The 21,555-nt window shown below is 41.7% G+C and overlaps 1 protein-coding gene across 1 annotated transcript in view; it reads right to left on the bottom strand.

Annotated features, from left to right (window-relative positions):
* Positions 1-21,555, bottom strand: part of adgrb2 (adhesion G protein-coupled receptor B2) — a 136,620-nt gene that overhangs the window by 58,351 nt on the left and 56,714 nt on the right. The window contains exons 8-15 of the mRNA XM_070846491.1: positions 20,906-21,012; positions 19,723-19,917; positions 19,133-19,201; positions 18,474-18,582; positions 17,955-18,101; positions 13,096-13,183; positions 12,137-12,239; positions 7,427-7,470 (exon numbers count right to left, since the gene is read on the bottom strand). Coding sequence (XP_070702592.1) covers positions 7,427-7,470; positions 12,137-12,239; positions 13,096-13,183; positions 17,955-18,101; positions 18,474-18,582; positions 19,133-19,201; positions 19,723-19,917; positions 20,906-21,012 — 862 coding nt within the window. The remainder of the gene's footprint in view (positions 1-7,426; positions 7,471-12,136; positions 12,240-13,095; positions 13,184-17,954; positions 18,102-18,473; positions 18,583-19,132; positions 19,202-19,722; positions 19,918-20,905; positions 21,013-21,555) is intronic.

The following is a 21,555-nucleotide window of genomic DNA, read 5'->3' as shown; positions in this document are numbered from 1 at the left end:
CTCTCTTCCACTGACGGATGTAAAGATGAGTCTTATAACCACAAGAACATGCTGTGAGATTATCTGCCTCCCGTGATGTTTATGTGCAACATTTCTAAATGTTATTAAAGCTGTGGTAAATTGAACATGAAATATTTTTAAGGTGAGTGCTATGTGTTATGGAATGATTCTGTGAAAAGCATCTTCAGATGTTTGCACCACTGTTGTGGCTGGATCAATATGAAACAAAACAAAAAATGAAGTGAGGAGGCATCGCAAGGCCAGATATGTGCACACTATATATTGGTACACAAGTTGTTTACACAATTATTCTTGCAGTAAATATGTATTGATTTCTACATCACTTACTTTTAAATGCGAATTTGAGCAGGTCTTATTTCTAAAGACAAGCATATTGTCCTTGCTTTATCCTTCTTGTCTCCTTGTGGCTCATGTCATGTGAGGTTGTCACACAAAGCCCTGCTTCCCGCTTCTTCCCTGATTCTCGTGTGAGGAGGATGCTTTGTCACTGACCTCCACTGCCCCAATCTGCTCTCTGGCATGGCCACGGGCTAATTTATAAGCTTCTTTCCCAGGATTATCTTTCCTCCTGGTGTGCAAGCTAGTAAGTGAACAGGAAAAGCAGAGATACAGGTTTCGGCTACGGCCATAAATGGCCTGCCGTCCTGACCGCTTGTGTTCTGTGTTAACATGGCTCTGTAAAAAGTGGCTCCTGCAGAAAATGGATTATTAGTCCTGGTTCCAAAAAAAGCATGAAATGTCTTTTTGGGGGGTATTCTTGCAACCCAGTGTTTCCAAATGTTACATCTCATAGAAAACGTATTAGGTTTCTCTGGAAACTGGACATTTTCTGAGAATCTTGCCAAGGACTCAAAGAGGACTCTTAAGGCTCATGGAACAACTCATAGGGACTCTCCTGAAGTACTAACACAGTGCCCTCTCAGCCTATTTCCAACAGCACGAGAGTAAAGAGGATAATGTGTGAGTCAACAAGATAAGCATAAGTCAAAGACTGCACTTGACTTTAGGTTAAATATAAGATCTTGTGAGAGTTTGTTTGTAGTGCAAAACAAGTTCTTAACACAACAGCCACAAAATGACCTAGAATAGATTTCAAGGAGGTATAGATGTTACTTACCCAGTGGCCCTCAAACTCTACAGGTCCAGCAGTGAGGAGGGAATGTATTCCAAGTGACAGCAGAGAGCAAATGTTCTCTTTCTATGCTTCTACTCTAAGATTTTAAACAATAACTAACAATAAAAATAACAATGGAGTGAAACAATGTATCCCCCCTCCAAGGGAATTCATAGAGTAATTCTTCTTTTTTTTCTTCTAGTCACTACAAATTCCTAACATCACCTTTGGCTATGCTCAAGGGAAACAGCGTCAGTTCTAAAGGTTATCCCTGGCTGTATGGCGAGATGAACAGCTCCATTCCAGCCACATTAGTCACATGATGATGCAATCAATAAGAATAATGCATGGAGCAAAAAAGACGTAAGACGTAACCTCAGAATAAACAGTCCTAACCTACTTTACATAACCTCATCAGACAAACTGAAAAGGAGAACCTTTCTTAAGTGCAAGCAGTCCACACTTATCCATGAAGTCCAGTAAGAGAAAGAAATCATATCTAAAGTTCAAACTTGCACGTACGCCTACTTAGAATTGATCTAAATATTCAATAGCTACTTAAAGTCATCAAAAGTGCCCCAAAGCTGAATGTCCTCCACAAGAACTCGAGCATTACGCACTGGGAATCGAAGTGACCATGTTAACGCGCTCTCTAAGGACTATTGTGATAGCTGGGGACTGAGCCGAGAGCCTGTCCACGTCTGTAACGCCCAATGTAGGCAGAGCCCACATAAGCCCTACTGGCCGACTCCCTCTTGCCGCGCCGACTCGCTGTTTGACACACTCCTGATCCCTTCTGCTCTGTCAGATGGAAAAGTGGAGCAAGCCCTATCAGCCCTCCACCCCCTCCTCCTGGTGGCTGCACTGTTAAATGCGTTAGCGCGTGTGTGTTTCTGCACAAGTGTCTGCTTCCGACACCGGACAGAGATACAGATATATGCATAAGTGGAGTTTTTGTGTCATAAATTATTACAAGGCATTTCAGTCTCAGATAAGCCAACCATACTCTGACAAAATGTATATTTTAGCCCATCTTATTCCCCAGTTTCAAAACGGGACGTTTAACAAAACTTTCACCGACAGTCCAGAAGCTGCCTTGACAAAAGCATTAAAAAAGGGAGAATAAGACAGATGACTTGTATAATGTGCTTGTGATAAGCACTGTATTATCTGTTACATGCTGTAATGCTCACTATCATCCCCACACTGTTAAACATCAAATTAATTGTAATATCCATCCATTTTCTATACCTACTCATAAAGTGAGCTGAAGTATGCACCAGAATGCATTAGGCCTGCGAGAGTTGAGGTAAACCGTGGCCAGGGTTTATCACGGGGCTCTATCTATGGTGTCTGCAGCACTATATTGATTGCAAATGCATACATGCTGAGAATTGTCTGGCATGAGAGATGAAAGCTGCCTTGATTACAACTGGTGGTGATACACAGTACAGACATTAATATAACCACAGAGATATTTCTACTTTAAATGCAGTACCTGTTAAACAGGAATTGCATATCAAAGTCAGGTTATGGTGAGCACCAATGCAAAGGTGAAAAACAATGCAAAAAGCCTTTTGTGGCTTCAGGAGGAGATAATCTGATATAAATAATACACACATAATCTGATGAATCCAGTGATGCCACTTGAGGACTTAAGACTACAAAATTTAAAAAAACCGAAATAAATCCGTGGGTGTGGAGTTAGAAAGAAGTGAGCTTACCGAACTTCTTAGGCCCTCTCCCCATCTCTGCTTGAGGCTAACGGCTCCAGGCTACATTATAGCTGCGACTAGCGTGTTACACACAAATCTCAGACAGAGCTGTCGGTGGCCCCATGGCATTGTGGGTAATGCAGGTGCCAGGTTTTACCAAAGAAGAAGTATGTGTGTTATATAAGTGCAATGCTGCAGTACATATCGATGCAATAATGTAAGACGTCGTAAAAGAAGAAACGGACTTTGAAAGTGAGGTGTTACTTATGCACATGCTTGTTTGTTACGCAGGTGAGTAGAGATGGCACATACAGGGCTGTACGACACGACCAGTACGAGAATGAAACAAAGTCTCACACACTCGGCTGAGGTCAGAAGTTGCCGCTACGTCTTTTCGTAAAATAAATGTGATTACATTTTGGACAGAATTGTGTCCAGCTAGTTGTTGGCAGTGTGCAGAATATGCCTTTGACTTTGCACTTCATTTAAGGTTGAGACCTGCCAGTGCCAAAGCCGATAGCAGTGCCAGATCAGTATGAGCCTAAAGCAAGCCTCAATCTACCGTGTCAGATTGAGGATGTTAGAGTGACTTGTGCTGCACACTTGGGCATTATTGCTCTATGTCAGTGATGGGCGGTGGGGGTAGGGTGGGGTGCCTAGGTCTTTAACCACTGATCCCCGATCAAGCAGAAGACCACTGAGGATTAGAAATAGGATTACGTGACCCTCAACCCTTCACAAGCTTTCCGCCATCCGTCCATCTAAAGTGTATATTACATTTATCTCTAACTACTGGGTCATATCTTTTAAGCACTTTAAAATGCACACTTTAAAATGGGATCAGTCGCTCGCCTATAATGCATAGCAATATGTGCTTTGTCATTTGTATGGCTGTGTGTCGCTTCAATACCGATTAGAAATGAAAAATGAAATGAATGAGTGATGCATAAACTCAGGTTTGAGCAGTGCAGTGTGTATTCTACAAATGGCTGCAAAAAGGCGTTTGTTCTGACTGAAAAAGCAGCAGCTATAAAGTGAGTAGAGTACATCTGGGAGTGGCACATGTGCAATCTAACAGAGCTCCAGTAATCTATAATGCACCAGACATACGATAAGTGCTCCACAGTACAGTGAGGGTGCATGTCGAGGGGGGGGTAAAGCCCGATATCCCACACTGAGGCAGTGTGAGGGTCAAAGCACAGAGATGCCAGAGGCAAGGTTAGTTACCACCCATCATCATTCCCATGGAGGACAGAGAGTTAGTGAGAGAAAGCAGAAAAAAAAATGTAGACATTGGAGATATAACCCAGTGAAGATTCAAGGTAGACATAAAATGACAACATGAAGAATTTTACACTCCGCGCCCTATATACCACCTAGTATGATGAGAAATGGTCTTATCCTTAATAGCCTTTGTTTCCTGTGACCTCGCCTCCCACGTTTGAACCTCGTAAAACTTTTACGTGAGCTTAAACATAACAGTGTCTGTTTGAGCCGACGAGCCGAATGAACGAGAGGAGAGCTGAGGAGACAGACGCATGGGGAAGACAGGGAGGGATGGAGAGCGCGGCGATTTGGGTGGGCAGATGGTGCCGGCATATGGGCCTGTTAGGGGCAAAATAAATAAATAAACACTCACACATAAATACTGAGATGAACTGTGAGTGCCACAAACTGTTGGCCAACTTAGGCAGCTGAGAGAGAGCGCCAATGAGGGAGAACTAACACTGGAATTGGTTGCAGATTTCTAAATGGACCACCACTGCTGAAAAACATGCACACAGACAATTGTGATGGGATTGACAGTGGGCTTTGGAGATTTGAGCTTCTATGCCGTCCCTAATCTCCATGTAAGAGTACAATACCCATGTGTGCATTATATCATTTTAGGGGAAAACAAACACATACAGTATATGATCTGTTTTTTTCAATGTAGGTGCATCTGTGTGCAATAAATATAGTCTCCACACACAGTTGCAGGTCGCAGAATGGCGAAGCTACTTTTCAATCTCTGAGCAAAACTTCTTTTCTGCTGCTGTCTGGTTCAGCTGCTGCCATGTTTGCCTTCCCTCCGCATCGCTATCTGTACATTCTCCACCTCTCGTCCGCCTGCTGCTCAACCTCAAAGCCTGTGGCTCAGTCGGACAGACAGCAAGGTTGAGAGAGGTGATATCCTCCAGCAAACAAACGGCTGCTTTGTACAACATGTTCTCTGCCCATATCAACTGCACGCCGCCCGCCCAGCTCCAGTCAAGATCTGCTGCCCAGAACAGACAAGAAAAATGGAAGAGGATTGAAATGCCAACACTGTACAGTCAGTGTATATATACTGTATATGGATCCTACTTTGGTCCCTGTGCAGGTGTCCTTGTCTGTCCTTACATGTGCGCATGTACACTTGTACATAATGTATAAATGATTATTTCCATATGTGACCATCAGATTTTTCAACTAATTCTCAGCTTTTTTTTTTTCAAATGCAGCTCACCAGTTGGCTGGGCTTCACAGCCTCACACATCCTAACAGCATCTGCGCACCCAAACAGCATGTTGTGATGACTTGAGGCTGTTTACACTGAAACGGACGAGTCTGTGCATTAGCTCAAAATGTAAACAACCCATGGAGATCTTGAATTGCCTATCCTTGTGAATTTAGGAGAGCAGGAGTTGCTGACATGTGAGTGAAGAAACAGAAACCTTTCACTCAATGATGCCTTTGACAGCTTCAGTTATTATAACTATCTCTTATTTTAGGACACTCAACACTCTATCCTTGCATTTTGGTGTGCATCATATCAAACTTGGTTTTTGGACAGCATGCATGCGTGTTTGTGGGTGATAACCTGTGCATGTCTGCAAATATACTACCTAATCCTAGGTAAACACAGCAAGATCTTTTCAACATTCCTCTCAGTTTGAGTGTGTTTGAGTTGATAGACATCGCAGCTATCTTGCCACTTTATATTCTGTTTGGCTCTCCGCTCTGGTGATGTCTGCGCATTTAATTTGATTGCAGCTGTAATCTGCCGGCTAGTTAATTGACTTTGCCGAGCTTTGTTCCTCTCCTACCTTGATGGAGAGGGGTAGTTTAATAAGTTACACTGTCTTATCCTGTCCTTGTGAACCTGCGGTCCCATTGTGTGCTTTGGTCACTAGAGAGTACTCCACTAGAGCTGGATGAACTAATGTGATCTCGAGGGGGAAGCTGAGCTGACCAGAATTTTTCTGTCATCCATCTTACTGTCACAGTAGAGAGGGAGGCCAGCTGAGATGGCCCCATGACAAATTCAGTTCTTATAAAAGCCATTTGCTCTGTCAAAGATTTATCTGTCAAGCCATCCTCTTAAAGATGATGTACATATACAACTAATTTGCATACATACATTTCAAAGGAAAAGTACTGCTGGCAGGATGGCATTTTTTTTATCAATCCACTTACAGTTCCACAACAACTGAGCAAACTTATTGTGCTGATAAAGACCATGTGATACCATCAATAGCTCCGGCGAAAGTGAGCAAGTAGATCTTAAGTGGAAATAATTTATCAACGGCTGTTTCCAAGCCCAAGAATGGACTGTTGAGCTCAAAATGACAAATGACAAACGATATTTATTGAAATGTATCTGCAAATTTCTCACAGTCAGTTTATATGATTTCATTCATTGTCACACAATATTCTTTCCTGGTAGTGAGTTTTAAAATATTCAACTAAATCCATGATTGTTTCCTAATAATAACTAACTGATCTACTGTGCCTCATAAGCCCTTCCTCCAGTGCTGACCTACTACGACTTCCATTACCTGGGCAGAAATGACATTTACTCTTATATTAGTGGTACATTACTGTATTTTGTAGGAGATGGGGTTGGATTTGTTCAGCATGGGTAGAAGATTTGGGCTCTTCAAAAACAGTGAAAGTGCAATGAGACCATGACCTGGAACACAACACTGGCTTAATGGTACTGAACGCATTTAAGGTTGTTATTGACAAACTGAGGAATCACGATGTGGGCTAATGGCTAAAACGACATGATCAATTGTGCTGGTTTACATTATGTAGCTCCGTTATGTAGTTCAACTAGATGGTCCACCATACACAGCCAACAATGTCAAAGAGTCAGTGGCCTACATAAACAAACGAGAGACAATCCATTAAGTAGAAACTCAAGCTTCAGGTCACTGATTGCATAAAACTGGGTCATTCAAGTTAAACCAAATGTCCACAGTGGAACTGCAAATTAAACCTCTAGCATGGTGTGAGTAGAGGTAAACACTGAAAAAGATGACTGCAGCACAAGGGAAACTTGCTCCACTGAGGCATGAGGCAGAGTGACGTTACTTTTGAATTCTTAGCGAAACAGAGAGAATGGTGTTTGTTCTCATTGACTAATTTAATTAACACCAACACAGGGAACTTCATTAGACTGTTTTCAGTTCATTAATAAAATGAGTTGGACTGGGCATGAGCACACACGAGATAAACATCAACACACACGCGCTGACAAGCACATGCATCACTGCACTGTACACTCTCACATACACACATACGAGTGTCAGAATGGTCTGGAGTAACTTACGGGTTGCCATAGTCCCAGACAACGCACTGAGGATCCGATGTACCCTGCAAGATATAGGGGAGAAAAGGGGGGGGGGGAGTGAGGGGAGAGAAGATAAGCTGTTATTGCCAGTTGAGAGGATGAGTGAGAAAGTGAGGCAGGGAGAAGACACAATAGCTCGTTGCCAGAGGAGAAAGAGTGATGCTGGAGAGAGGTAAACAGACAATGAAAGAGAAGGATTGAGACAGACGATGGGGGGGTGGGGGGGGGAGATGGAGAAAGAGTCATTGTCAGAGGACAGAGCAGCAAATAGCTGCTGCTGCAAAAAAGAGAGAAGGTGTGCGAGCAATGAATTGAGAGAGTTGAGAGACAAAAAAAAAGGAAAAAAAGAAAAGCCATTTCATGGGCAATAATGCACAGCCAGTTGGGGTCATAAACATCCAGTAGTGGAAAAGCATTCAAATACTTTACTTAAGTGCAACCACAGCGGGAAGTAGTAAAGTTAAAGTAAATACTTATTAAACAGTAAAATGAACTTAAGTATTTATTGTGAAGAACTGGCTCTTTGTGTGTGTGTGTGTGTGTGTGTGTGTGTAGAAGCTAACCAAAGTCAAGTAAAGTATTTAATAAATACTGTCTCCTCATCTGTAAACATCCTTGTGAGCTCTGGGGATTTCAAACATGTTAAAAACACACACAACCCCTCAAAACAGTCTAAATGCTGGTGATTTGGAATCAGCTCGCTTTTAATCCATTGACTTACTGGAGCCAAAAGTCAATCGTTGCAGGTCGAAAGGCAGGTGAATCATGTGCTAATCAAAGCTCAGTCATGCGTAGCGGCGAAGGAAGACTCGCTATGACTCAATCAGTGAATCGATCACGGGATCAATATCTTTAACTGACTCATCACAACTTGTTCTGCCGGTGATCTTCAGTGATCTCTGCATTGATTACTTTTAAAGAATCGTCTTTGCCCTTTAAACCCTGCATGCCTCATTTGGTAAGGAATGGATTGTGATTGGTTTGAAGTGAACTCTGTAGGTGTTTTGTCTGGATAAAAGATTCTGTTTTTTACATTTGTTCCTAAATCAAAAGCATTAAGCGTCTCAAACCTCAGAATGACATAAGTGCATAAGTAAAGCTGGCCAGTGCACTTTCTGGGTCCATTAGAGTCAGACTGATCAGGCCTCTTGTGCAACCTCATGAGGAACCCACATCCGAGATGCCATCCTTCCACTGGGCTGATGCAGAGGAAAATGGATCCCCTCTATGCCACTCTGTTGGTCCTTCCTGAATCCTGCATTAAGCACTTTGCCTTTGAGCTCCCCCTTATGGTAAAGGGGATTATAGCAGTAAATCCACAGCCACACTTGTTCTGTCCATCATAAAAAGGATGATGTCCACTGTAAGCAGGCTCACCAAAGCCTGAGACAGATTTAAAGAAATGACCTTTTCTTGAACGTAGAGCAAGCTGAATGTTTTCTGAATATCAACAGTGGTTTAAATGAACAACAACGAAGAGAGGGCACATCCAAGTCTGCACTGTGAGGATTCATTTCTTTAAAGGCAAGGTCACCCCTCCTTCTCTGATCAGTTCAGAAGTGATCTCCCATGAATCAGTGAATCCTGGGGTCTCTGCATGGCAGGACCTGAGAGGACAGGATGATGCAACATCTATAAACACAGGATCAGAGGCTAGGTGACGCAGATTGATGGATGACAGCGCTTTGTTCTGCCACACACGCAGACGGCCGCCGTCGCTGACATTATATGTCCCCCGGCGTGCATTAGCATTAGTGTGGCGGGCCTCTTTTAGCATTCAACTATCAATCAGTACGCAACGTGCCTGACTGTATGCTACAGTGGGAGTGACACCGCCGTACTCCCACAATGTCTGCCTCCTCTTTAGCTCTGATATGTTTCATAATGACAGCCGTCTGCTCGACTGATGCCTCTCAAAGGGAGCAGTGTGTGTCTGATTCTAACAGCCACCTTTATGGACGATAATAATGGTGTCTAACTTAACAGCTCTGTCTTCTTTTTCTCTCAAAAGGAACAGTTTCACAAATCCTCAAAAGGAACAGTCATTTTCTTCAGGGTATTCACAACCATGTGTGGTAGCCATTTGATGGTAAAATGCCAAATGCGTATCGGCTGTGTATACAGTATGCTAACCAGATGAAAAAAGCTACTCTAACTGAATAAGACCACACTGGCTCAGGGAGTCTTAAGCATTGTACTTCATATCAAAGATTATAGATTGAGAAAATGAAATGGAGCAGACTGGATGATGCTCTTTGACTGATGAAACTAAACTAGATTACAGTGAAATTACTTGAAAGGTTTATGGCTGAGAGATGGAAAGCTAACCAGAGCTGCTTTTTAGAATTGAAAAGGCTAGCTGAAGGCTAGCTGGTGGAGGGGGTGTGGGGGAACATTTGGCATCTGGTCTACTGGTTTACTGGAAGGACATGGAGCTTCCTAGGCCTTCTGCTTCCTACTCACCATTAAAGACACACACACACACACACACGCAAACACGCAGGCACGTACACACCAGGAAAATATGTAGGAAGTCTGACTGGAGCAGATGCCCTCTTAGTGAAGACCTCTGCACCCCCCTTGGAGGGTGAAGCCTGAGGCAGCTGTGCCACAGCCCAGCTTCAGCAGCTGGGTGTTTCTACATCAGCCAAGGTTGACACCAGCTACAGCTGAAGACCATGACAGGAGAGCACATTTCACTTCCTTGTTTTCTCTGGTTCCCACACAGTAGCTCACCACGTTCAGTACACTGTTGTAGGGCAGAACTGGCAAGCAGTTTCACAGAATTGTAATCAGACTAATGTAACTCTATTTTTTCAGTATAGTTTAGTTATATTTTGATAAGATGAAAGCTTCAGTAGTGTTTTAGAGGAATGGTTCTACATTTTCTTCAGGGAAATGCACTTATTTGCTTTCTCGCCTAGACATGGAGAAGGTCAATATCTCTCATATCTGTCCATCAAATAAGAAATAAGTGTACTTCCCAAATGTAACTCCTTTAATCTTACTGTTCTTTCAGTGTAATACTACCAACTATTTTGCTTCAAAATCATTTTTGTCTTTTATTTTTACATTTGCTAAAACCCAAAATAAATTTCAAGTAACAATTATGGATATATCTATATAAGACTGCGGGCATCACTTGCATTTTAGATGAGACCAAATCAATGTTATGATTACTTGTATCTTCTGCAATGTCAATTGATATGGCAGAGAAATATCAATCAAAGTAGTTTTAATTAATTTTCTACATCCCTTTTCGTCAGCCACCAAAATAGTCCTCTTACCTGGACTTGCGCTTGTGGCATTACAAACTGGGGGCAAAGATATGGGTATTAATCAGGCAGGATGGGTGTAATGAAATACACCATTCAGTTGCTTTATGGGAAATGTAGGACTGAGGGTTTCCTTTACTTGACCCATATATATAATCTAGAAAACCTACTGAATACTACACAAAATATAGTACAATACTAAATAGCTGGAGTTCCCTTTAGGTAGGATGAAAAGATCACTTTACAAACACTGGTGGAAGGTAAGGTATGCATATGTGCATCTGCCCTTCACACCCTGTTCTGGCCCTGTACTGTCCTGTGTGCAGGACAAACGTCTCTCCTCAGCAGGAGCCAATGGTAAGTAGCCCAGAACAGCATGCTAAGATTAGCATTAAGACATCATCCTGTAGACAGAGCATGTGCGACCCGCAGTACCTCTGCTTTGCCAAAAGTGTTCAAAAGCAGCATAATAGGAAGTTAAAAGACGCAGGCATATAAAAGAAATGCCATAATCAAGTTATAAATCAGTGGTTTAAAGAAGGCAGATGAGTGGCAGGGGATGGAGAATGAATAAGCCTTTATACTGAAACACTGGCCAATAATTGTGACCCTCAGGTCCTGGTTGACACAGCAAATGAGTGATTTTCACTGGTAGATTTCAGTATGGGTGTATATATATATATATGTGTGTGTCTGTGTGTTTGTGTTGTCTAGAGAGAACCATTAAATATTCAACATTATTTTCAGAACTGTGCCCACCTTTGCACAGAAGAATGGCTAATGAAACCCACATCTTATTGAGGTCGTGAGGAGTGCCTCTCATTAAACTTGCACTTAGTCCTCTCCACTGAAGACACCCCACGAGTCGTTTATAATAACACACTCCACTGCAATATAAACTGAATAGGTACCAGGAGACACTGCGATATAAGGAAGTCAAAAAGGTCTGCATTTATTCTGGCAGTTCACTGAGAACTATGGCGCTTTATAGCATGCAGCACTTTCTCTTTCGTCTGAACTCAGGAAACATGGGTCATCTGGGAGAAAAGAAATCCTTTAAAACCTAAAACAAATTAATTTTCCTGGCTATAGCTTGCTCAGTATACAAATATATAATAAAAATGCAAACCCTTGCAATGGAAAGTGCCTCATATGGAGGATTCATTTTCGCATGCAACACATTTTGATATTACTCCAAAAATAAGAAGTTTGCTGGTGGCTTGAAGTTAAACACTCATCTGAATGAAGCTCTAAGGTGGTCGGAAACAAGAATGTTCTCCACTGATATTAAATACTTGAAAGGATGTAGATCTTGAAGACTCTGTACCAGTGTTTTGTATTGGATGAAAAAAAACAAAAAACTGTGTGTCTCTAATAGGTGGGGAAAATGAGATTTAAAAAAAAAAACACTTACATTAATAAGCGGTGACAGCTCCACCACCACCATGGGCTCGCTGGGTTGCGGTTCTGGCCGTACTGTCACTGTCAGGATCTTGGAGTTGATCATCGCAGGGGGACTGCAAAGTCCCACAGAAGAGGGTTACTTTTAATGAAATGTACTGTGCATTCATGTTTGGCTTGAGTGAGTGACTTTCTTTTGCAGTTTGTCATGCATAACAGACACACACAGCTAATGCCCTGACATGCTTTTGATGACTTTTAAGTGAATTTGCAAAAATAAAAGCATACATAAATACATAAACATATAAATGAAAACCTAATGAGAAAGGGAGAAAGCCAGCGACTAAGTTAAAACAGAACACTGCACCTATTTGCATTCAGCAGAGCTACAGGGAGAAAAGGGTTTTAACAGATCCAGCTCATCCACAACCAAGAGCACTGACCTGAATAAAAGGGCCCAGGGCCAGCACAAACACCATATCACAGTGGCCTTTTGACAACCTCCTGATTTCCTTTAACTTCTATTTTTGCAAGTTCTATGCAAGTTTCAGGACCCATTAGGCCCGCACCCACTCGAAGCCCACTGTACACTCCCAAAAATACATTGACAATGCATAACAAAAGGGAAAACATCTGGGGAAATGTACTTTTTTGGAGATCTAAGACATACGTCTGATAACTAGTGTAGGTAGACACAAGCAGAGGAGAGAAGCAGAACAGACATTAAAAAAGCGAGGACAGATGGAGAATTAGAGGTTAGAATTAGATAGAGAGAGGAAGCGAAAGAAGACAGGGCACAGAAATAGAAAGGTAGTGAGAAAAAAAAAAAAGTGAATACAAGGAGATGAAAAGTTGTCGGAGAAAGCATTAAAGGAAAGAGATGCAGGAAGGTAATAAAAAGGACAGGGAAAGGAGTAGAATGTGAGAATAAATGGAATATTAGATGGCAGATCACATTAGAAAAGTACTTACTTTGGTGCAGGTAAGATGAGACCCAAGGTCCTGTACAAGATGGCTCCAATGACATAGTACACTGTAGACTCTGAGTCCGTCTCTGTGTCTGAAACACAATTTGGCATTTGATCAGCCCAGATAGATAAGGCAGATGGATGGTTAGCTTAAAACTCCTTTTAAATCAAATATAACACAATCTATCCATCAACTAAGTCATTTTGTGTACCCCTTGGCTGCTAGATTAGGGTTAACTGAAGACATAACACATTCATGTTAATCATTTCATGAAAAAAAACAAAAATATGCCAAGCCGTGTATACTCTTGTGGAAGATTAAATGGGTCATTGCAGAAAGTTCATATTCAAAATATCAACGAGAATAAAACAAATTCGGCTGTAATCTGATTAGGAAGATACAGAGGAGAAAAGAAGAGAACATTTTAAATTTAAAAAACAAAAGTTTCCTATACAATATTAAACCTGCTAATCTGGCATTTGAATAAAAGGTTTGAGTGTTATTATTTGTGGTCCCTGATTTGAGCTAACCAGCACTGATAACTAATTTGATACAAATCAACTAAATGAAAAACACATATTGGTTATATGTTTGTTGGTGAAACAAGCCCAGATCTCACCTTTCTCATCAACTTGCAATTTCAGTTTAATTTACACTTACTCTTCAGCAGTCGCTGACAAATGCTCAGTTGACTACATCAAAATAAGAAAAAAATGAGTTAATTGCTTCGTCTTCCAGAAGCCAGACATGACAGCTACATACTCCGTGCTCAGGCTTATTATGTGTCTGAGTTGAAAACATACCACTGATTCAGGTGGAAGATCCTGGTTTAACACTTTGTGGGTGGAGATTTGTGTCAGTTTGTTTCCCTTTTAGGAGCTAGTAGCTCTCCTATCGCTGAGCCAGACCTAGAGGCTTCATTTCTAAAATCAAGTTCAGCCCTCTAACATGCAGTTAGTTAATTAGTTTGATTTGAATTATTTCGACAAAGTGTCCACACTGTCTTTGGACAATGTTCTTCTCTTCAGTGTTCTTTACGTTCCCTTGTTTCAAATCCCCTCTCCTCCAGTCCTCCTCCTCAGCCTCCTCTGTTGTTCTTGTCATTCTCTAACCCATTTTTCAACTTTTCCACCCTTTTTAACAGTCCTTCTCTACAACCCCTTGCCTTCCATCACTCCCTTTAGTGTTCTTTCACCAAAAAGAGCAGGGGCTCCCACGGAGACGTGGTGTCCCTCTGTAAATGTCACTTTGTCTCAAGTGAGAAAGGCGGAAGGAAGCAGAGAGGAAAAGTAAGAGGGGAAGAGTTCATGCTGAGAGATGCCACTCCCTTCTTTGCCCTTTTAGGCTGAGAGAAGCAACGGAAGAGCATCAGCACAGAGAGGAGCAGAGGAAGAGACAGAGGGGGCTGATGATATCAGACGTACCGGGTGACTCATCCAAAATCTGTCTGCCTGCTGCCTAAGAGGTAATACTCAGGAAGAGAGATAGCTATGGAAGGCAGACGAGGAGAGAGAGGAGGAGACAAAAAGATCTCGACAGTGGGGAAAAAATGCAATTGTGAGATTGTGAGGAGGCAAAAAAAACAGATCAAAGTCAGCATGAGAAAGGCTTTGAGTGTGATGGATCCTAATTGGACAGTGTCTGCAAAGGCATGCAAATGAGAAAGTCAGTGTATTGTGGGTAAATCGTAAATCAGTGTGTGAGGGGCTGGCATTCCTATGCTCGAGGATGATTAATACCACAAAAGCACCCAATCACAAAACTGTAATTTCCCATGAACAGACTTTTCATCACTCTTTGCTTGCTGAACATCCAAATGATTGGTGGTCAGCTGTAATCCAGCAAAATGGCAAACCACCAGTCACCAGCTGTGAACCTCAATATGCCATTGGTCAGGAAAAGATATGCTTGGAGTTGATGCTAAGCCATATTTTATGGTTTTAATCAAAGACTGAAAGGTCCATCCAAACAGTTCCGTGTGAGTCACTAATTTGACTCCTTTCTGGTTTCTTTTTGCTGCAAGTCTGCTTTTTCAGAACTTTTCTACAAAACAAAGATAATTTAAAGAAATGAAAGTACCGTAGAATAGCTTTACTTTCATCCAACTGAAGATACTGACAGGGTAATGTACTCAAGTGCAGGAAAATTAATTGACTGCAGTGCTCCCTTTTAAGGGGTCAGTGATTTCTGTGTAATACTGCCTTGCAGTTGATTCTTATAGAAATAATCAGCTGATCTGGGGAATATTTGCCTTTTTCCCAAGAGGTAACTAGGAAGTCGTATGGTATGGTATGGTATGGTATGGTATGGTATGGTATGGTATGGTATGGTATGGTATGGTATGGTATGGTATGGTATGGTATGGTATGGTATGGTATGGTATCATACCATGGTCTGATCTGATCTGATCTGATCTGATGGTTTCAAGAGGATTTACAAAATCTGGATGCAGCAACTTCCTGAAGGTTGGCAAATGCCAAACTGTCATTGCAGAGTTCTGTTTGTGTACAGATTATTAGATGCATATCTTTGAACTTCTCCAGCTTTACAGCGAAGCTATATCAGTATATAAAACTCAGACATGAGGGAGGTGTCAATCTTCCCATCTCACTGTCATCACGAGAATAAATTGGCCTATTTCCTAGAATGTCAAATCATTCCTATTTGAGATACACAACTTTTATTTCAGTACCAAGTAGCCCCAAGTCATCCAATTTCCTGCTCAGTGGTGATATTTTGACAGTTAAAACTGCGAAAAAAAAAAGGAAGTGAGTCTTTCACAAATTATTGGAGAGTAGAGCTCATGTAGATTGTGTTCTTGCTTGCGTAATACTTCAAAGTTAATGGTGCATAACTTTATGCGTGGTCCAGCAATGGTGTATTTGAAATATGAAGTCACTGTAGGCTTATATGTTTGGATGTATGTGCGTGCGTGCTGTAAGACAGAGTGAGTGCCTGCATGTGTGCTAGGAGAGTGGAGGGAGGCCGCGAGGGAGTTTGTCACCTCGAAAATCAGTGAAGAACAGTCCCAGCCTCTGCCCAGTGAAGCGATTCATGAACCTATCAATTGGCTGCGTGTGTGTGCAACTGTGTGTGCATGTGCACGCCCAAAGGTGCCAATGAGCATGTTTAAGCTGTCCATCTGAAATAGGTTTTCATTATGGGGTAAATAGACCAATCAAACTGATAACAATCAACTGAGGACTTCAACTCATGGACTGCCAATGGGAAGAGACAGAGTTCCCACAGGGGTAAAGAGCACCAATAATGTCCTAAGTCATAAGGCGAAGCAACTTGCAAAATAGCATATGCTAAAATGGCAACGGTATGTGCTGAATATCATATTCGAAAGTGGCAGAGTAAATGTGATGCGTCCGGTCTCTTTTATTGTACTACAAGCACTGCAGGAGACAAGACATTCCCCACTATGAGGATAATGGACAAAAAAAGAGAAGAGAAAGAGGAAAAAAAGCATACAAATAAAACAGAAGGCCAAGATAAATGGAGAATAAGAAACAAGACAATATCCCAATACAGCAGCACTAAACAAAGTCTAGCTAACACCATTTTGTCTCCATTTGCAGCCTAACATTCATCCTCTGAGATATCTTAAGTTGCTGTTGCATAAACTCTGGAAAAATAAATTGAACACAACAACTCACAGGCGACTCATTAAAAGGCTCTGTTACTTAAAAGCAAGGTGGATGATTGGAATGTAGATGGTTTAGAAGAGCACAAAATAAGCATATTCCATTGTGCATAATAAAGAGGTGGAGAGAGTGGGTCAGCTGAGGGTAGGTGCCCTGAGGTTAGAATACAGGATGTCTTGAACGCCAATCACAGAGAGTCTCTGTCATCAGTGCGAGTAAGAGGTCAGAGACTGCTCTGCTCTCTTGGCCTGCAGCCTCTCTGAACTTTAATGTGGGAAGGGGACGGGGTGCCAGACAGGAAGTCTGCCAGTGTAATTTCCTGTGGGATGTGACCTTTGCCTTTGGTAGTGGATCGCATCTGCCACAATAATTCTCTTATCTACTACAAACCACTTTCTTCCCACTCTTTTAAGTCCCTTTGCTTCCCCTTTGCAACTTTAGCTCCAATGTTTCCTGGTGTCTTCTTTGGTCTTTATATTCTCCTCCACTTTTATTTCTTGGTGTGTGTATGGACAATCACTTTTGCTTTTTGGCTTTACTTGAAACCAAACAAAAATTCACAAGCAGCAGTTAACTTTCTTCTATTGCTAAAAGAGAAGAGACATCTTTCACAATTGCACGAGGACTTGATGCCTCTCAAAGGCATGCAGCACACTTCTTCGCAAGATGAAAGACCTGCATCTTCTTGAGAAGTTCTCCGGGGCCTCTTTACAGTCCAAATCCTTCTCAACATTACCCTCTAACGTCCTTGAAAAGCTGTCTATCTGCTTACATTTCTGAGTGTGTGAATTCACACTAGGATAACTCCTTGGTTTGACCTTGGCTGAAGACAGGGTAGAGTGGGGTTGTAACAGGTTCTCATGTATCTTAGATTCAAGACTGAGAGTGAGAGTGACAATTGAAATAGATCCAAATCACGGCATATGAGCAAACCTGACTTAAATGACACCATTAACCTCATTTTGATACTGATGATGAGATCTGTTGGTTGTGCCTTGAATTCTCCTTCCTTTTTAAGCAGTTTTTAGAGATGGCTTCAGCTTGTTTACCAGTGTTTACCTGCTTGCAGTTGCAATTCTAGAAATTCTATGTATATTTCTATATATATTCTAAGATAATTGTTGACCGTCCAGCAGACTGAGTGGTACAGATTGGTACCAAAAAGCCCAAAGCTTGGACTAACCCTGGCCAGTGGATATCTGTTTTTCCTACCTTCAGTCGGGCTGGTGAAGACCTCTTTAGGGATGTAGAGCTTGTCCTCTGCTGTTCTGGCCCAGTCCTTCATCCCTCTCCGGCCCTTCATGGGGAAGTTGATATCGCTGGAAACCGCTGACACCGGCTCTCGCTGGATGGTTATCACTGTATGAACAAGAGATACCAAAGACTCTTAAAACTCACTGCAGGCAAAATGTGGATTGAGGTTAAAGATAAGGTAAGCAAAAAAACGATGAAAGCAACAGTGCAACATATATCTAGGTCATGTTTTTTAATTTTAAAAATTCATAAGTGAGGTAAGACATCTAAAAAGGGTTTTTTTTTCGAAAGTGAGTCTCAGAAAGCATAATAAAATGATATTGCCAATAATTTAGCAATGGTTTTAGTATGACAAAAAAGATCTTGGCTTAGCTTAACAGAAAATAAAGAATGATAAAAATTCACATCCAAATTCTGTGAGCTCTCCAAATAAATGAATGTCTTTAAACTGTCTTTAAACAAACGTGTGACGCTCACTGAGGTTGTTGGTAACCATTAGGAAACTCTGGAAAGGCTTCTGGGCTTCTCCAACGAGGTGAATGAAATCTTCTAATATCCTCATGAGCAAAGCAGCACCGGGAGCGACCTGTGGATGGACAGATGAAAGCGAGAGGTGAGCATCAATCATGATGTCATCATAATTATAACCCACGGCCAACTCTCAATGAGACATGTCCCATCCATTGGCACATTTTTATTCATTGCATTATCTAGACCACTGAATGTGTCCCTCAGCGATAAATTGGAACCACGTGGGACATAATATCATATTCAGTTGCCTTTTTATTGTGTCCAGATGGGAGGTAAACACACCTCGACTCAAGGGCATCAAGCTGGGTCTCACACAAATGCACTCAAACACACAGACACACACATCTAGTATAATTAATAGGTAGCCATTGTGTTTAGTAAACAGGTGTGTTTTTATGACTCTGATGGAGAGTTAATATGGGATGTGGTCGCACCTTTGTGCACAAATTCACCTACGCACATGTAAAAAAAACTACGTAACCACACACTCATGCACACAAACACACATTAGGAAACTAGTAGTAGGCAGCCACTGATTGTGGTAAAGAGGTGCACAGGGGCATACATACAGCAACACGCGTACACACACACAGAGAAGGCTTTACCTGGTGGGCGTCCTCCCATTTCTCTAGATTTTCCATGTCCAACATGTGACTGATTATCTGGAAGAATTTCTACACAAAAGATGAAGTACTCAGTTGTTAATGCGGCAGGGCCATTAGAATCTGTTATCTCACTAGTGTGTGTTTGCATGCACAATGAAGCTGGAAGCCATTGTCCCTTATTGTGTAGCTAACATGGTGCATGGTACTAACCGTCAGTACAGCAGCAGTACTGCAGTTTGTTCTCTGTCGAGTCTAGTACAGTAGTCTTCTGTACATAGACATAGTGTAACATAATGTCTGTCAAATGACTGACTGAGACAGAAGCATTTTGCTGTCTTACAGGCAGAGAAAAGAGAAAAACTCTGCTAAAAACCCCTTTGAGGCCATAGCAACTGTGTAGCTGTAGATCATTGTTATGCAGACCCCGTGCTGTAGGAAGTGCTGCTGCTACATTGAATAAATTTGCAGGCGTTGCAAGTGTATTTGTGTGTAGAGTGTGCTGGTGCATGTTTTGTACGGCTTGCAATTTGGGAAGTGGGTGGGCGGGTTGGGTGGTGGGCTTCAAGAGAAGGCTCCGTGGCTGTGCTTACCTGCACGTCGTCGGGAGCTGGGATGTAGGTTGCTCTTTTGAAGGTGTCCGTCACATTTCGCAGAATCTCCGTGGAAAAGAGAAGGTCGCCACTGTAGTAGCTCCTCCTCTGCAAGAGCTCCAGGAGACTCCTTACGATCTGAGACATGCCCTCCCCAGCCAGGGTCCTCTGACCCTTCGCGAGATGCTCTCGTAACTACAGCGTGTAGAAAGAGACAGACATTGAGAGAAGCTGATATTCGTGTTCTTCTTCTAGTAGCTGGTAAAAACGTCTAACACAACTAGACCAAATAAACTGGATATCTATTTTTTTTTTTCTTCCTTAAACAAATCACAGGAATGTTTTGGATGTGAGCCGAGGGGGATGTTTCAAGACACAAGTATATATGTACATGGTTGGACTGTAGTGCTTTTGCTTAAAATAGGCAAGCAAAAAGAGGCCTAGCAAAAATTGAATCTCACCACTTCAGAGAAAGAGATACAGAACTCAGAGAAGGCTGTGTGTGTGTGTGAGATGTAAAGAGGGAGACGGAGAGGGAGAGAGAGGGAGAGAGAGAGAGAGAGAGAGAGAGAGAGAGCCTTGAAGAACAGAAGATAACAGCAATCACAGAAAATTAATTATTGACTCCGGTGTTAATGAAAGGTTGGAACAGAAGCTAACAGTGCAATCAGCTCTGTCACGCACAAACCCTGACCCCCATCTCCTTCCGCCATCATCGATGAGATGGGAGAAGGTTGAAGTTCACAGAGCAGGAAAACAGTCTGGCTGATGAACACATTCATTAGCTACGTTCATTAATTGATAAGTGTGAGCGCAAAGCTCTGGAAAAGCTAATTAGAGATACCAGCATGCCTTGAGTAAAGACACTCCTGTATTTTGAGCAAACTTTCTCAAAAAGAAAGTTGAACACAGGTGCATGGTAGGTGACACGGGGGAAATTGAGGTAGGGAGTAACTTTCAAAAACAGATACAGCCTTCGCTTTCTCACACGTCCACTAATGAGACAAACAAGTTTCATAACATTGAGTTACTACAGAGGGTGATACTGAAACTAACTGGCTCGAATGTTTTACACAGGAAGAATAAACACGGCTTTTTTTTTTCCTTCTTGCTGAATGTGATAAAAAAAAAAGAAAAGAGAAAGAGTTTAGAAAGAGTATTTATTTGTTAAAAGGGAACTTACAGATAAATGTAAATATCTATATTCAAGTGAGACGCATCTGGCGAAGCTCGGAGGACCCCAGAAAGCAACTCCATTATTGTCCAGCAGGCAACGACGACTAGCAGATCCTAAAGAGAGAGAGAGGCAAGCACTTTATGGAGAATTTATCATAATCCATTACTTTTAACACAGTGTCCATTCACAGTCAAAGAACCTAAATATTTTTGATTGGGTCCTCAAAGCGACAGGTACAATATACAGGGTGTCTAATTTTGGGTGTGTGATTAATTTGAATAGATAGGAGGGAAACGGCACATTTACAATACTGCCACTGAAAAAAATAAAAGCAAATGTCAATTCGGTGAATTTGAGTAAAATATAATTTGGGATAGTTACAACTGCTGAATTTTTCATTTGTAGCAGTTCTACAGTGTTTGGCAGCTCACACCTGCTGGCTGTTCTACTCAGGCACCCAGCAGATAAAGTGGTGACGGCTGCCAAAATACAAAACACTAAGACAAAACCTTTTCCCTAGCCAAATAAATATGCACTTACAGAATCCTGGCTCTGTCATTTATGAGTAATAGATTGACATAAATAAACTGTAAAGTCTCTTGGTTAATTAAATTTAATACATTGATTTACGTTGAATGTAATGACCTTTCAGCTAT

This window comes from Pempheris klunzingeri, chromosome 16 (assembly GCF_042242105.1).
Source record: "Pempheris klunzingeri isolate RE-2024b chromosome 16, fPemKlu1.hap1, whole genome shotgun sequence".
Taxonomy (NCBI): domain Eukaryota; kingdom Metazoa; phylum Chordata; class Actinopteri; order Acropomatiformes; family Pempheridae; genus Pempheris; species Pempheris klunzingeri.
Note: the sequence above shows the minus strand (reverse complement) of the source record. Positions and strands in the feature narration are given on the sequence as shown.